Source organism: Neohortaea acidophila (genome assembly GCF_010093505.1).
Source record: "Neohortaea acidophila strain CBS 113389 unplaced genomic scaffold BDY17scaffold_1, whole genome shotgun sequence".
Lineage (NCBI taxonomy): Eukaryota > Fungi > Ascomycota > Dothideomycetes > Mycosphaerellales > Teratosphaeriaceae > Neohortaea > Neohortaea acidophila.
Genome location: NW_022985510.1, coordinates 1,733,060 through 1,748,919, shown reverse-complemented (window position 1 = coordinate 1,748,919; position 15,860 = coordinate 1,733,060). Strand labels below are relative to the sequence as shown.

Sequence of the window (15,860 nt, the reverse complement as noted above, 5' to 3'; positions counted from 1 at the left end):
GTTCGTATGGGGTGGAGTGTATGTTAGAAGATGGAGATTTGGTGAACGAGGAGTCGTGTGGAAGGGTTTGGTATCATGTCGTAGAGGCGTTCTACCTCTCGAGGAATATGGTTGTGTTGAAAAAGGATCACGAGCACCTCGCTCGCACCTGGCTTGCCCTTTTGCTCCTTATCATGCCTTCCTTCCCTCCTCACCCTATGCGCCAGCCATACAACAACAACAACCCGAGAAAGTCTAAAGCTTACTGAAAGACGTCGCCACCGCGCCTCCCATCTCCACCAACGTACTCTTATTCTGCACCCAATTGTCCAACCCTTTACGTCCATTCTCCACCCCCAACCCACTCATCTTCCAACCCCCGACCGGCATCTCCGCCGGCGACTCGCCCCATGTATTCACCCACGTGATGCCAGCGTGCAGCTGCGCGACAACCCGATGGCCGAGATCGATGTTCTTGGTGAAGACGCCGGCGGCCAGACCCATGGTGGTATTGTTGGCGCGCTGGACGAGCTTCTCGACGTAGCCTGGGCGATTGTCGGCGTAGGGGAGGATGCAGAGCACGGGGCCGAAAATCTCGTCTTTGGTGATGAGCATGTCGTCTGTGCAGTTTGTGAAGACTGTCGGCTTCACCCAGTAGCCGTTAGCGTCGACGGTGGCGGGGAGAGTGGGTTTGCCTAGTCCGCCGGCCAGGAGTTTGGCTTTGTCCGTTTCGATGCCGTGCTGGATGTATTTGGTGACTTTGTCGTGGTGCGTTTTGCTCACCAGGGGCCCGAAATTGGTGTTGGGGTCCATGAGGTCGCCGGGCCGGATGTCGGCCATTTTCTGCAGGAGGCGCTGCTCGAAGCTGCGCAGCATGCTTTGCGGGACGAAGACGCGGGTGCCGTTGGTGCACACCTGGCCGGTGGAGAAGAAGTTGGCCATCATGGCGCCGTCGACGGCGTTGTCCAGCTCGGCATCGGGCAGGATGATGCACGGGGATTTGCCGCCGAGCTCCATGGTGACGTATTTCATATTGGAGGCGGCGGCGGCGGCGACTTTGCAGCCGGTGGAGACCTGGCCGGTGAAGGAGACTTTGGCGATGGCGGGGTGGGAGGTGAGCAGGCCGCCTACTGCGCCGTCGCCTTGGACGACGTTGAAGACGCCGGGCGGCACGCCGGCTTCGGAGTAGATTTCGGCGAGGCGCAGGGCGTGCAGCGGGGTGAATTCGGAGGGCTTGTAGACCATGCAGTTGCCTGCGGCGAGACACGGGGCAGACTTCCACAGGGCGATTTGGATGGGGTAGTTCCAGGCTCCGATGCCCGCGCACACGCCGAGCGGGGCTTTGGTGGTGTAGAGCCAGGCGTCAGGGCGGAGCTGCGTCGTCTCTCCATTCAGTCCACCAGAAGCGACGAGGTTGGCGTAGTACTCGAGCACATCGGCGCCAGTGACGACATCGACGGCGCTGGTTTCGGAGAAGGGCTTGCCGGTGTCGTGGGTCTCGACGACGGCCAGCTCGTCGTTGCGTTGCCGTAGTAATGCCACGGCGCGCAGGAGGATGCGGGAGCGCTCCATGGTCGTCATGGTGGACCAGACGGGGAAGGCGGCTTGGGCGGCGGTGATGGCGGCGTGGACGGCATGCTGGTCGGCTTTGCAGATGTCGGCGAGCGGCTGGTTGGTGGAGGGGTCGATGTCTTGGAAGGTGGTGGCGGTGGTGTGTCGTTGGCCTCCGTAGTAGAGAGGCTGCTTGTCGTACTTCATGGTGATGGCGTTGCACAAGCACCACCACTCTTTCCTTCACTTCGCTCTACCTCACTCTACTTTGCCTCCGTGGATGAGTCTCATGAAGATGTGATGTGGCACGGAAGTTCTGCCGCAGCTCCACCTCTCTAGCGTGGGGTGTCGCGTGGTGCAGGGCAAGTCAACGAATCGTTCATCCTTCGGGCCAAGCCTCTCTCGATCAAAGAGAACGGAACCAGGGAAAAAAAGCATTCAGGGTGGAGACCTTGACAAACCCTCGTCCTTCTATCGTCTAGACTCTCGCGCTCTTCCTCTCTCTTCCTTCCTCTTGTACTGCTCTCCTCTCTCTCTGTCGCCGTATTTCCTATTCCATCTATACCTCCAGCTATCCTCTTCCATACAGCACAAGCAAATCTACATCTCCGCCGATCTCGCTCGGCGAATATGACCACCACCGAGCTCCCCGCTTCAGACGTCAACGCCTACGACTTCCTGATCGTAGGCGGTGGCACTGCGGGCTGTGTAGTAGCCTCCCGCCTCTCCGAATACCTCCCCAACAAGCGCGTCCTCCTCATCGAAGCCGGCCCGTCAGATTACCAAGATGACCGAGTCCTCCTACTCAAAGATTGGCTGAGTCTGCTCGGCGGCGAACTCGACTACGACTACCCCACCACCGAGCAACCCAATGGCAACTCCCACATCCGCCATTCCCGCGCAAAGGTCCTCGGCGGCTGCTCCTCCCACAACACCCTCATCTCCTTCCGTCCTTTCGAGTATGATTGCAATAGATGGGTGGAGCAAGGCGCCAAAGGCTGGGACTTCAAAATGTTCACCCGCGTCATCGACAACCTGCGCAACACCGTGCAGCCCGTGCATACCCGGCATCGCAACCAGCTGTGTCTGGATTGGGTCAAGAGCAGCTCCAAAGCCATGGACATCCCCTTCATCGAAGACTACAACCAGGTCATCCGCGACAACGGCTCCATCAAGCAGGGCGTCGGCTTCTTCAACGTCTCCTACAACCCCGACGACGGCCGCCGCAGCAGCGCCAGCGTCGCCTACATCCACCCCATCATCCGCGGCGACGAGAAGCGGCCCAATCTCACCATCCTCACCAACGCCTGGGTAAGCAAGATTAACGTCGCCGCCGACAAAGTCACCGGCATCAACATCACCCTGCAAGACGGCACCAAGTACACGCTCAAGGCCAAAGCGGAAACCATCCTGTGCGCCGGCGCCGTCGACACCCCCCGCCTTATGCTCCTCTCCGGCCTCGGGCCCAAACAGCAACTCTCCGACCTCGGCATCCCCGTCGTCCACAACCTCCCCGGCGTAGGCGAGAACCTCCTCGACCACCCGGAAAGCATCATCCTCTGGGAACTGAACAAGCCCGTCCCGCAAAACCAAACAACAATGGACTCCGACGCCGGCATCTTCCTGCGCCGCGAAGCGCCCAACGCCGCCGGCGCCGACGGCGACATCGCAGACATCATGGCCCACTGCTACCAAATCCCCTTCGTCTTCAACACGTCGCGCCTAGGCTACGACAAGCCCAAAGACGCCTTTTGCGTCACGCCCAACATCCCCCGCCCCCGCTCCAAGGGCCGCATCTACCTCACCAGCGCCGACCCGGCCGTCAAACCCGCCCTCGACTTCCGCTACTTCACCGACCCCGAAGGCTACGACGCCGCAACGCTGGTATCATGCTTCAAAGCCGCGCGCAAAATCGCCCAACAAAAGCCCTTCGCAGACTGGATCAAGCGGGAAATCGCGCCCGGCCCGGCGATCCAGTCCGACGAGGAGCTGAGCGAGTACGGGCGGCGCGTGGCGCATACCGTCTACCATCCCGCCGGCACGACCAAGATGGGCGATGTGCGCAGCGATGAGCTGGCGGTTGTCGACCCTGAGCTGCGCATTCGCGGTTTGCGCGGCGTGCGCATTGCGGACGCTGGTGTTTTCCCTGAGATGCCGTCGATCAATCCCATGCTTACTGTGCTTGGCATCGGCGAGCGGGCGGCGGAATTGATTGCGCAGACGTGGGGATGGAAGGGGTTGGAGAAGCAGAAGCTATGAAAAAACGACACCGAAAAAGTGCTCCGCTATTTCGAATGTGGTTCTTGGGTTATTGGATACGGACTGGGCGTTTTCTAGCTATGCGCTTTGCTTGCCCTTTGTGCAAAAGATACCCCACCGTTTTCTTGCGTTGGAGCGGGTGCTGGTGGCGCGTTAGTGCTGTGCTTCCAACAAGCACCTTTTTTCTTCGACTGGATCTAGAGGGCTGAGATCTAGAGTACATATTGTCTGTAAGCTCCGGCCTTGCTCCGAGTCATGGGGAGGGCCGGATGCGTATACACGGGAATACAGTCGCGTTCAATCCAGACGTGTCCGAGGCTTCGTTCAGGCGTCGCTGGAAATCATGTAAATCACCGCTCGTGGTTGGCCTTGCAGCAGGTGGAAAGCACTCGTGCGATTTTGACGTCTCACGCGTGTTGGTGGTCGGTCTCTCCAAGATATCGATAGCGCAGCCACGCTGTCGAGTAGAATCCGGGAAGCAGCGCATCGGGCTCCTCTATCTTCATAAATCGCAATCCAGTTCCTCATCACAGCCTCACCGCTTCGCGTTAGCCGGTATGCTGAAGCCCCTCGTCATGAAATCCACATTCTTGCCCGCAGCCGCCGACTTGTCCGAGAATAGACTGCGCAGATTCTCGTTGTCCGTTTTGCGCTTCTTTGCCTGTCCCTGCTCGGCAATCACTTTCGCCGCGAGCGAGGCCGTCGCTGCGTCTTTGATGCCCCCCGTCGTGGGCGCTATCTCGGCTTTCGTCTGTGCGCCGTTGACGGGTGTTGAAGTTCGTGATAAGTGACCGTTCGTCGCACCAATCTTCTTCTCGTCCTCCGCCACAGCAGCGCCATCCTCCTCCCTCTTCTTCCGCTTCTTGCCACCCCCTCCAGCCTTCTTCAGAGAATGCGACAACCCATTCTCCTTCAACGTCTTCGCTCTCAATGACAGCCTAGCAACATCCAGCTCCGCCGTCGGCAGAATAGGAATAACATCATTCGCCGCATACGCCGCGTCGCACACAATGCACTTGTCGCCCGAGAAGACCTCCTTAATAGCGGCAGAGGAGAACGCGTGCCCGCACGGAATCAGATACACAGCCTTCGACCCAGCACCCAATCGATCGCCGGTGACGGGACACTTCCATTTCGTCGTCGCCTCGCCATCAGTAGAAGAAGCACCCTCAAACCGCACCTCAACCACATCCCGCAAACTCCTCACCGCCCCCCGCGTCTCCACCTCCGCCTCCTCCGCTCGCCGTCCCTCGACCAGAAACTCCAGAATCGTGTCCTTGTTGTACAGCTTGCCGGCGCAGTCGGAGACGACGGGCGCGGAGAGCGGCAGGCGCGAAATCGGATCCGTGCTCCAGTAGTATTCTTGCTGCGAGTGCTGGGTCTCTTTCACTTCGGCGGTTGTGCGGGCGCGGGCGGCTTCTTTGACGAGTTCGCGGCGTTTGGGGATGCTGCCGCCGTCGTTGCCCATGTTTGCTTTTGTTTTATGAGTGGGTTGAGATGCGGGGGTTGGAGGGAGATGGGTTCATGGAGGAGGGTTTTGGCAGGTGAAGTTTACGCTTTCACGCCACTTGCTCGGCTGCGTTGCCCGAATTTGATTGGAGGGGAAAATGTGCAGTACAGACTGGAAGGTAAAGTGCTTGGAATAAATGCTTCAAGTGATTCTTCACTTTGCTACTTCTCGACTGTCACTCATGATAAAATAAAGTAAGAAACTTTCTGCAGACTCATACGAAAGGGCGCATCAGCCATCCTTTCAGTTCTTCCCCGAGCCATGCTTATGCTTTTTGGTCTTCCCGCCCCTTTGTGCTATGGGTCAGCAACAATCGTCCAATTCATAGGTGAAAATCTCCCGCACTCGAGTGCTTACACGCCGGTGGCGAAGCCAATGCGCTGGTTGGTGGTGTCGAAGACGGCGTAGTAGTTCTCGAGGAACTTCTGGCCGATGATGAGGTTGACGCCGCTGCTGCCGCCGTTGGCGAACCAGGCGTAGTACTTGCCGCTCGCCAGCCCGAACTCGGAGTACTGGTCCTGGGGCACGAGGTACTGCGACGGGGTGAGGCTGAGAGTGGTGGAGCCAAAGGTGAAGTAGAAGTTCTGCGTCGGGGCCTTGGAGTAGGTAGGAAGGCCGGACTGGCTGCCGGTGGTGCCGCCGGAGGCCTTGAGGAACGCGTTGTACACGCTGGTCGGGAGGTAGATGAGGGTGGTGCCGGTGTCGACGATGCCGTTGCCGCTGCCGAGGCTGGAGCCGCCGTAGGAGAACTTGTTCACGGCAATGCCCCAGTAGGCGGAGGCCTCACCGCTGGTGAGCTTGGGGTGGTAGCTGATGCTGCCGGAGTACTTGGACGGGTCGGTGCCGCCGAGGGTCAACTCGCCGTTGGTCGAGTCGGTCGAGCTGCCAGGCTCCGGGCGGAAGCTGACGCCGAGCACCTCGGTCGGGATGGAGCCTTGGCTGTAGAGGTTGTTCATGAAGGTCGGGACCTCGTTGGTGTTGGACACGGTGCCCTCGGTCAAGTCGACCGGGCCGAAACCGATGATGCCATCGACACCGCTGAAGCCGGACGACGTGCTGGCCGAGCCGATGGATTGGCCGTCGACGGTCTCGCCGCCGAAGCTGACGTTGTCGGTGTACTCCGTGCCGGAGAAGGAGCCTGAGCCGTAGTCGACAGAGACGGAGTTGCCGGTGGACTGGCCGCTGGACGAGGGCTCACACGCGTTTTGAGCACCGCACCAGGTGTTGGAAGCTATACATCGTTAGTAAATGGGCCATGATCACCTGTATTCATGCTGATACTTACATCCGGTGTCGACGATGAGCGTGTATCCGGTGCCGCCAATGTTCACTTCGGCGACGTAAGAGACATCCTCGTTGGTGACCGCGCCAGAGGACTGGCGGGGCTTGAGGCTGCCGACGCGGTTGTTGAATTTCGCCAGGCGTCGCTCACCAGCGGCAAGAAGGCCCGAGGTCGACTCAACGTTCTTGATCAGGGTGAGGGGGACGGAGATGACCTTGGGGGAGGCGGCCGGGGCAGGGGCAGCAGCGACGACGGCGGCCGCGGCCAACACAGACAGAGAGGTGAAGGTGTGCATGACGGGCAATTAAGAGCCTGACGAAGCGAAGGCGATGAAAGAGTGTTGGAGAATGAGTGTGATTGCGAGTTCGAGGGAAGCGAAATGCGATGGGAAAGGAAGTCGTTGTGAGGGAGAGATGGGAGACTTTATACCTGCACACCCCCAGCAGGCAGGCGACAGTCGCATGCCCATCCATCCATCACAAGGCCGCATGGCGGCATTAGACACTGGTCATGGTGTGTGTCGATCAGGCTCTCGCTAATCACGGGTATATCAAATGAAGGATGTGGGCCGACGGCAGAGGTACAGTACGTGGGGGGTGTGTCGTCTTCCGTCCTGCCCGGATTGTCGTTACCCCGGGGGGCGCCTCCAAGCACTACCAAGGCGAGTTGGCGGGTGCTTGAGTGCGCAATCGCTAAAAGGCAGCACATCACCTTCCTGTTGCATCCAAGTCCCTCGGCTGCCATACACCGCGCCACTCTAGTCTGGTAGACGGGCTCGCGCGCCATTAGCCAGCACGTTTATCGCTTTAATTTCCGTCTCGCGTTTCAGCCTTGCGGGGCTCGCTCTACCGAAGGCCATGGTTGCAATCTATCTATTAGCCAATGCAAAACTGCTATTGCTCTGATCAAGGACGAGCAAACCTGTTTTCACTCGAGTAGAGTGCGGAAACGGGGGATGCCGTAAATCGTTTAGCAGCAAGTAGGCGGTTAATGATGTCTGCGACCTCCCGCTTTCGGCCGCCGATCCGCTCCGGGTGATCGACGGCGCAGTGCAGCGCGTTGGGGGCCCTCTCCGAGGCTCTGCTGGCCTTGCGGAGGAGGGGTCGTGTGGTCACTGTGGCAGAGCAGCTGCCTCGGTCGAGTGTCTGCTTTAGGGTGGGCGGTGGCGCGTAAGTGGCGCTTAATTGCGACTTTGCGCCGGCTGCAGCGGCCACAGGCGCCTGATGGAAGCTCTCCAAGCCGTTAGGGAGATGATGGTTCTGCGTTGTCACGCGCGCTAGAAGCTCGCTGGAATCGAATGTGGCCTAGGGGCCGACAGGGCATTGGACGACAGATGATGGCGCGAGATACTATCGAATTTGGTACATGTGAGCACTGTACTGCAGTCGTATCGCGAGTTGCGGAGTCAAAGTCAGGTACCGACCTACCGAGAAGGTTTCGCGCCAGGGTTCTACCGAGGAATTCCCGGGGAAGGTTAGACCACGCGAACTCTATTGAGGCTAACTTCGATAAGGCGCCTGTACTGTCGATCAATGGCGTTTAGGGAAGGCGGACGGCAGGGGCGGACCTGTGGGGGTGGAGACGGGGGAAAGATGTCGCGAAGAAGCGTCGAGAAGGACTGGGGAAGTACGCAGGAATGGCTTGATTAGACGACAACGGCGGCGGCTTAAGCCCCTTGACATCCCACAATCTCCCCAATCTGCCACAAGGCAAGGCCAAGGCCGAGCGGCCTCGCACCGAGATCAACAACGAGGTCGTTCGCGTGATCGCGTATGGGTGGCAGCGGCGTGGGTCACGAACAACTAGTGACAGTCACCCCACCACACCGTGGAACACGCCATCAAACATGTGCGTGGAATACTCCAGAAGACCGCTGCAGACCGGCTGGTCGCGACGGCATTCGAGAAACCTGGTCGGCCTGCCTTGCCCTGTGCGTTTCCACCGTCCTTTGTCTCCGCGGGCTTGTGGAACCGGTCGGTCACGCAAGAAGGTGGGTTTGCATCTTTTCGACGCATCAAGCCCAGCCTTGCCGTTGCTGTCTTTCCTTCCAAATCCACACTTGGAAAGCATGGGGGTTGCGCGACTTTGCAGCATACTTGACCTGATAAGCTGTGGAGAGGTGCATTTACCCGCTCGGCGTCCTCTACACCAGGCATCTTCCGTGACTCTCCTTGCAGATGGCTGGCGACGTTCGTGTGCTTTAGCGTCAGTCGTGCCCTGTCGTCGTTGGACGATCCCGAGGTCTTGATAACGACCGGCGGTACATGCCGAGTCAATTGCCCACTGAGGATGCCACAGCGCTGGAGATTGCCGAAGCGCACTGAAACTGCGTCGGCAGGATCTTCCAGGACAAAGGAATACGCTGCACACGCACACTTGCAATGCTGTTCACTTCGTAGTCGAAGAGTACAGTAGAGAGTAGAAGCGTGAGGTACAGGTAAGGTGCCTTCAAAGTTCATCATTACAGTCAGCGTGCAAAGTCTATTGCACCTCGGCACATCCCCGGCCGCGCCGCGACCCACCTGTCCAATGCACGATTTTCCACCAGCTGAATAGAGCCTGCATGAGAGCTTGTAGACACAGCCCTTTGTCCGGTGGATTGCTTTAGTCGTTACTCATACCCTCCATCCCGGCCCAAGATGGCGTGACGAGCGATCGGGAGTTGACCGTCTTTCTCCGGCAGTTGGAGAAGACATTGTCGGCCAGTCATGGAGGCGGGAAGCCCAAGGCCGTCGCTTAAGCGGCGGCGAGTCTCGAGCTCCGCGGTCGATATGCAATCGACCATCAAACAGCCGGGCGCAATCGAAATCAACGTGCAGGGCGCGTACATTATCGCCCACGAAAAGGACGAATCTTTGCACTCCCACGGCCCCAGCACGCGTGCTACATCCCGACCCAATCCGGACGGAGAGGAGAAGTCTTATCAGTACCACAAGCGCGACATCCGCCTTCCCAACCACAATGCCGTCGTCAGTCACGTGGCCGCCGACATTGGCGGATCGCTGGCCAAAGTCGTCTACTTCTCGCGAGAAAACGGGCATGCCAAGACGGGCGGCCGGTTGAACTTCCTCTCATTCGAAACGGAGCGCATCGATGAATGCATCGAGTATCTCCGCCAGTTGCAGTCGAAGCATATGCGGGTAAATGGATCCACCAAGGCCGCGGAGCTCAGCGTCATGGCGACCGGCGGCGGCGCCTACAAGTTCTACGATAGAATCAAGGAACAACTGGGCGTCGACGTTGTGCGCGAAGACGAGATGGAATGCCTCATCATGGGGCTGGACTTTTTCATCACCGAGATTCCGATGGAGGTGTTCACATACGACGACACGCATCCCGAGAATGAGGTGACGTACCAGGAGACCTCGTCCGACATCTATCCCTATCTGCTCGTCAACATTGGCAGTGGAGTGTCGATGATCAAGGTTTCCGGCCCATCGCAGTTTCAGCGTATTGGGGGCACGTCACTCGGAGGCGGCACCCTTTGGGGACTGCTATCGTTGCTCACGGGCGCGCGGAGTTTCGACGACATGCTTGCAATGGCGGACAAGGGCGACAACAGCGCGGTGGATCTGCTCGTTGGAGACATCTACGGGGAAGGTATGGGGTATGAGAAGATTGGGCTAAGGGAAAAGACGATCGCCAGTAGTTTCGGCAAGGTGTTGAAACGGAAACGAGAGGCGGAGCGGAGGGCGGAAGACGGCAGTTTGAGTGATGGTGATGGCCATCGCACCAAAGACCCGCCGAACGGCGCCGCTTCTGGATCGTCTAGCAACTACCTCGTTGGCGGCGGAAGAATGTTCAAAACGGAGGATATCTCGAGGAGTCTACTCTACGCAATCAGGTGAGTGTACGTCAGACTGATGGGAGAGGCCGCAATCTGACAAGGAAACAACAGTAACAACATCGGACAAATCTCGTATCTGCAGTCGGAGAAGCACGATCTTCAACGCATCTATTTCGGCGGGTCATTCATCCGCGGGCAACGGCAGACCATCCACACTTTATCCTACGCCATCAAGTTCTGGAGCAACGGAGCCAAACAGGCATACTTCCTCCGACACGAGGGCTATCTGGGAGCCACGGGTGCGTTCCTCAAACGGAAGCCGGTGGACTGGGGGAGGAGGGGCAGTGTGGACGCCATGGAGACGGGTTGAGTCATTGTCGGTTGAGTGACATGCCGACACTGGCGATGTGTTCACTTCGCAATGGACGGACCGTGAAGACGCCGACCCATTCCAAGACGTGTGGCCAATATCTCACCGCAGGCGATTGCCTGGGCCGAGACCGTACGAATCGGGAGTGAAATGAGGGTGCCTGTTGGAAGTACACGGAAGACGCAAATAGACAGGCCTGATGTAGTCCGGAGGCGGAGACGGGATGATGATAGCAAAGGCCGCGCCCCGAAACACTTGGCAACTACGCCCCCCCTTCCCTCAGGCAACTAGAGTATCAGGTTTAGGGGGTAGCTCAGGGATGGAACAGTGTCGTCGTAAGGACTGCTGGCGAAGTTCTGAGAACTACACCACCGAGCAGACCGCGGATGTTTCGAGAAGGCACGATGCGGCAGCTGCCGAACCCTCGCTTAATCTGAATCTGGCCTAGCGCAGCGCTGACGCACACACCGGCAAAACCGGGGGAGGCCCCTTTGTTGGCCCTTGCGCCGCGCCCCTGTCGCAACGTGTCCTCTATAAACTCGCTGCCTGCCCGCCCGTTGCCCGATCGTCTACCTGTCCTCATCGTCCCCTCCAGCCAAATGCAGGCCTCTTCCTGCAGACAAGCCCAGCATGGAGACCATCTCTTCTCACCATTCTCATTCCGCTCTGCTCTCGCCACATAGCCCCCTCGACACCATGGCCTCCTCCCCCAGCCAGCCCACCTTCCTCAAACTCGAAGATCTCGACAACTCGCCGCCTCTCCTGACCTCCTCCACCTACGAGGATGCGTCTCTGACGTCGACCGCCCCGCAAAGGGTCGTCGTCCACTCCAAACCGGCCAAGAAGCGAAAGTCATGGGGCCAGGAACTGCCTGAGCCCAAGACGACGCTGCCGCCGCGGAAGCGCGCGAAGACGGACGATGAGAAGGAGCAACGCCGCATCGAACGCATTAAGCGCAACCGCGCGGCCGCACACAACAGCCGCGAGCGCAAGCGACAAGAGACCGACCACCTGGCCGTGGCCCTCGCCCGCGCCAACGCCGAGTTGCAGGCCTATCGCACGCACTTTGGCGCCCTGCCTTCTTCCGTCGTCCTTCCGGAAGTGACACTCAGCACTGATGGGTATGTGTCACACGTTTGGCCCACCACCCCTACTGAGTCTAGCTAACATCAAACCAACAGCGCCGATACCCCAGCTCCGTCACTCTCTGATGCCATGTCATCAAGACTGTCTGTCGACAGCGGCACAACCCCGCCCACCCCCGCCGACAGTCCTCTCGACCAGCTCATCAAAGAGGAACCCCTCGACGCCAGCTTCCCACTCTTCCCCATCACCGAGGAGGAGGAACCCAAGTCCACGCTCCCGCTCTCTCTCCCGCTCCCGCAACTCGACCCGACACAACATTCTGCAGCAATGTTGTGCGACCTGCAGTGTCGGTCGACCTGCCCACAGAGCACGAGCAGCAGCAGCAGCAACAAGAGCAGCACGACCTCCTCCTCCTCCAACAATTTGGCAATTCTCTTCCTCAACCTCCTCACCCTCAACCTCACCACCACCTACCGCACCCTCCTCCTAGCTCTCTGGAGCACTTCGCCTTCGCGGATCACGCGTATGATGCAAGCTTCAACTCCCCCCTCGACTTCTCCTTCGACGACTTCCTCCACGACGACCCCCACGCCGCTAGCGGTGGTGTTGTCAGCCTCGACCTCGGCTTTGGCGCAGCGTAATGCAGCGACGGGCCGCAGCTTCGGAGGGCGGCAACAGCACGGCGCTCGACTTGTAGCGCTTCTGCAGCGGCGGGTTCTTCGGGAGGGCGGTCCGAGAGCGACGAGTGTCGAGCCGGGGCAGTCGCGGCATTGTACTACTACTGCGGATTCGGTGGCGTTACGGGAGCGTGATGGGAAAAGTGCTTTGGAGGACAGAGATCGGGATGGAAGCTCGATGGTAGAGTAGCACATTGGAAACCTATTACCGTCGTTGGTACCTCATAGGAAATCAAAATGGCAATGGTCCTCACTCTCAATTCAATCTATTTCTTCTCTTTTCATGCTATAACACTACCAATGCCACATACACTTGTAATTCAAAATTCGGCTCCCCAATCGATCATACTCCACCCGTCCAATCCACGCATCATTCGTCATCCGCAACTTCCCAAACACACTCGCCCCCTTCCACACAATCACCGCGGCATCCATCTCGCGCGGCGGCGGCGCCACCAAAATCTCCTTGGGATACTGCGGCATCGCCATGCGCAGGCGCGCCTCGAGGTACGCGCCGAACTGCGGCGTCTTCGAGCCGCCGCCAACGAGCATGATGCTGCCGAGGAAGTCGCGGCGCTTGCGGTCGTCGGCGCCCGCGGCGCGCTCGATGGAGAGGAGAATTGCGTGCTCGAGGGGCATGAGGGGCACGGCGCGGTCGAGGAGGGAGATGTCGGGTTCTGTCGTCGTGGTGAGGGAGGGGCCGTCGTCGGCGGTGCCGTCTAGGTTTGTGATGTTGATGTCGACTGAGGGCTGGGGGGTGCCAGTTGGGTGGTCTTCGGGGGCGGGCGAGTTGGCTGCGGAGGAGCGCGGGGTGCCGGTTTGGTCGTTGGTGGTGTTTTCGCCGTTGAGGTGGGCGGGGAGGCCGGAGAGGAGTTTGGGCTTGGTTGGGGTGCTGGTTCCGGGCATGGGGGTGGCGAGGAGACGGATGGGTTTCGCGGGTGCGGCGGTGACGGCGGATGGGATGTTCTTCTCGACGTACGAGGCTACTGCTAGCTGTGCGGCGGAGACGGGGTCGTTGCGCTTGCCGTCGTAGATGTCTACGGATGGGGGAATGAGGCTGCGTCGGCCGTCGAGCTTGTCGGCGTTGTTGAAGATGCTGGGTCGGAAGAGGCCCATGGGCGCCAGCACGCCTTCGTCGTAGAGCTTGAACGTGTACTTGCGCGTCTCCTCGTTGTAGGTGCGAAGATGGAAGTCGTACATTTGCACGCTGATGTTCTCGTCCGACATGGAGCAGTACTTCTCCTTCAGCTCCTCGGCTAGCAGGAAGTCATGGCGTCGCATCAGGTTGAAGTCGCTGTAGTTGAAGCGATCGAAGAGCATCATCTGCACAAACGTCTCGGTGATGTCGTAGCCGCCGTACTTCAAGTTCACCCGGCAGTCCTCAATACACATGCCGTCCTCGACGCAGCAGATGCTGGTCTTTTGTGCGCCGACGTCGACGATGCAAGCCGTGCTGAACCCCGCGCCAAAACTGGCGGCAATGGACTCTTGGATGAAGCAGACACGCTGGAAGCCGAAGTCGCGGATCATCTCCTCGAGCACCTTGCTCACGAACGCCTTTTCGTAGAGATCGGGAATGACGAAGACGCAGCTGTATTGGTTCCAGTCTCTCCTTTGTGTCAGACCAAGCTCCGATCTGATGCTCTCCTCGAGGATGAGGAAGAAGTCGCTGTAGAGCATGTTGCGACTGTCGTAATCCTTCTCATTGAGCCAGCCGTGACGGACAGGCCATGAGAGATGGTAGCGTGGTTTGGATTTTTCTGGGATCCGCAACGCGGCGGCACCGACGAAATAGTTTGGGGCAGTCCTGGGATCTGCGGGCAGCTCGGTCCAGTCGATTTGGACTGGATCGTTGTGCATGGAGATGAGGTCGGGGGGATTGGTGGAATTCCACTTCGTCACGAGTTCTCGTGAGTTTGGCAGTACACGGCGCTTGTTCGCTCTTCTGGAGACTTTGAAGTCGGCCGCCATGCTGTTGTACTCTCTCGCGAACTGCAACTCGTTAGATGGAATGGATATTCTGAAATGCACATTCAACATACGTCTTCACCAAACCATTCTTCGGGCGGTGCATCCTCATCGTCCAGCTTGAGCCTTTTCGGGCGGGGTTCGCTGTCTTCGGCTTCGGAGCGATTGGCTTTCCTCGCAATGACCATCGGCACGGTCTTTGGTAGTGCATCTGTTGCAAGTCCTAACCGCAAATTCTGACTGCCAATATGGATAATGATGGTTTTGGAGCCGAAATTGTCGCTGGACAGATCGTCCATCTGCACATCCTCCTCGAGATCGGCGTCGGCTTCGGCATCGGGCGCACCATCCTGACCACCATATGCTCGAGCGCGGTCAATGTCGACGGCGGCCTTTTTGCGCGCGTTGAGCCGCTCTTCCTGTTGAAGCCGGTTGGCGAGGATTTGGTCGTCTCGTTTGAGGAAATCACTATGCCATTGTATCAGTTGGCCTGCTCTACTTGATTGCGATGATGAAACGTGGTGATAGATGATGCGTGAAGCTGCCCTTTTTGAATGGAATGTGATGAGTGGATGGGGAATTTGTTGATGTCTGGCCCATTCTTTGCGAAGGCGTTGATTCGCCATTCCATCTGAAGATAGCACAGAATGGGAGGAAGCGTGATGAATGGAAAAGCACGCAAGACGCAAAATAGATGACACTGGACGTACGTGTAGTAGTTCTTCTGATTGATCATATTCACCTGCGGCCAGGAGGTGAATTCCATATTGTTGTCGGTGCGCTGAAGCCCTGTCCCGCAGTCAGTATACAGCAGCATTGGCCAAAGTGAAGCGTGGCCTCGAACGAGCCCGGCACATACCTTCCTCCCTAAGGAGGGCTCGGCCTGATTTTTTGCCCACCATTGTTGCACAGGCATGCAGTGGGTGGTATGGAATTCAACGCGGTGTAGAAGTGAATTGAGGCGGGGTGTGCCCCTTCACCGAGATTTGAGTAGCGGCGCGCGTGCAGAGGACGGATATATAACAGTTGTGAGTCCACGCAGACAGAGGCCGGCAATGCTATCCTCTCAAAGTTCGCAAGAGAAGTGAATGCTCTTCGTCCTCATATCGCGAGCTCATCAGACGTTGACAAGTGGAGTGACAAAAGTCGTGGTATCGATCTCCCCGCCAGCCCACTTCACGGGGGAAACAATGCCATATTCGTATCTCGGTCACCTCCTCCCCACACCCTCGTCTGACATACCAATCACCCTCGACTCTTTGCAAGCGCATCATCTGGAGATTGCAATCATGGCGGGTACGTGATGCTGTCCTCGCGCCTTCCTGTCCCTCCAAACAAGCAATATCCTCTCGTGCACGAGTTTGCTGACCGCTTTCCAGACTTTGAGAACA

At 58.5% G+C, this 15,860-nt stretch overlaps 7 protein-coding genes across 7 annotated transcripts; 3 read left to right on the top strand and 4 right to left on the bottom strand.

Moving 5' to 3' along the window:
* Positions 1-234: 234 nt before the first annotated feature.
* BDY17DRAFT_314663 (betaine aldehyde dehydrogenase) lies at positions 235-1,737 on the bottom strand (the record flags this gene model as incomplete). Its single annotated transcript, XM_033735840.1, has 1 exon — positions 235-1,737. One exon carries the CDS (start codon positions 1,735-1,737, stop codon positions 235-237), a length of 1,503 nt encoding a protein of 500 aa, XP_033594366.1.
* A 423-nt stretch (positions 1,738-2,160) lies between these two features.
* BDY17DRAFT_314662 (choline dehydrogenase) lies at positions 2,161-3,789 on the top strand (the record flags this gene model as incomplete). The annotated part of the gene is made up of 1 exon (XM_033735839.1): positions 2,161-3,789. The coding sequence occupies one exon, from the start codon at positions 2,161-2,163 to the stop codon at positions 3,787-3,789; it is 1,629 nt and encodes a 542-aa protein (XP_033594365.1).
* A 535-nt stretch (positions 3,790-4,324) lies between these two features.
* Positions 4,325-5,257, bottom strand: BDY17DRAFT_320309 (Rtf2 RING-finger-domain-containing protein; the record flags this gene model as incomplete). Its single annotated transcript, XM_033736426.1, has 1 exon — positions 4,325-5,257. One exon carries the CDS (start codon positions 5,255-5,257, stop codon positions 4,325-4,327), a length of 933 nt encoding a protein of 310 aa, XP_033594364.1.
* Positions 5,258-5,652: 395 nt separating this feature from the next.
* Positions 5,653-6,876, bottom strand: BDY17DRAFT_307137 (putative aspartic protease; the record flags this gene model as incomplete). Its single annotated transcript, XM_033735098.1, has 2 exons — positions 5,653-6,530; positions 6,585-6,876. The coding sequence occupies 2 exons, from the start codon at positions 6,874-6,876 to the stop codon at positions 5,653-5,655; spliced, it is 1,170 nt and encodes a 389-aa protein (XP_033594363.1).
* Positions 6,877-9,067: 2,191 nt separating this feature from the next.
* Positions 9,068-11,068, top strand: BDY17DRAFT_289700 (fumble-domain-containing protein). Its single transcript, XM_033732388.1, has 2 exons — positions 9,068-10,425; positions 10,480-11,068. The coding sequence occupies exons 1-2, from the start codon at positions 9,290-9,292 to the stop codon at positions 10,736-10,738; spliced, it is 1,395 nt and encodes a 464-aa protein (XP_033594362.1). The 5' UTR covers positions 9,068-9,289; the 3' UTR covers positions 10,739-11,068.
* A 180-nt stretch (positions 11,069-11,248) lies between these two features.
* BDY17DRAFT_289697 (uncharacterized protein) lies at positions 11,249-12,756 on the top strand (the record flags this gene model as incomplete). The annotated part of the gene is made up of 2 exons (XM_033732387.1): positions 11,249-11,859; positions 11,920-12,756. Coding segments are annotated over exons 1-2 (1,258 nt in total), but the record flags the coding sequence as incomplete, so codon positions are not given.
* Positions 12,714-15,550, bottom strand: BDY17DRAFT_18472 (actin-related protein, ARP8 class). Its single transcript, XM_033729948.1, has 4 exons — positions 15,329-15,550; positions 15,180-15,258; positions 14,544-14,937; positions 12,714-14,493 (listed from the first exon to the last, which is right to left on the bottom strand). Exons 1-4 carry the CDS (start codon positions 15,369-15,371, stop codon positions 12,796-12,798), a joined length of 2,214 nt encoding a protein of 737 aa, XP_033594360.1. The 5' UTR covers positions 15,372-15,550; the 3' UTR covers positions 12,714-12,795.
* Between the last annotated feature and the right edge of the window lie 310 nt (positions 15,551-15,860).

What these genes read in the sequence shown, in the direction of transcription:
- BDY17DRAFT_289700 (XM_033732388.1), top strand. Translation starts at nt 9,290, where the DNA reads ATGGAGGCGGGAAGCCCAAGGCCGTCGCTTAAGCGGCGGCGAGTCTCG. An exon ending in AGTCTACTCTACGCAATCAG is followed by an intron (nt 10,426 to 10,479) that starts GTGAGTGTACGT and finishes AGGAAACAACAG; the next exon opens with TAACAACATCGGACAAATCT.
- BDY17DRAFT_18472 (XM_033729948.1), bottom strand. Translation starts at nt 15,371, where the DNA reads ATGGTGGGCAAAAAATCAGGCCGAGCCCTCCTTAGGGAGGAAG. An exon ending in AATCAGAAGAACTACTACAC is followed by an intron (nt 14,938 to 15,179) that starts GTACGTCCAGTG and finishes ACAATGGCATAG; the next exon opens with TGATTTCCTCAAACGAGACG. An exon ending in AAGAATGGTTTGGTGAAGAC is followed by an intron (nt 14,494 to 14,543) that starts GTATGTTGAATG and finishes AACGAGTTGCAG; the next exon opens with TTCGCGAGAGAGTACAACAG.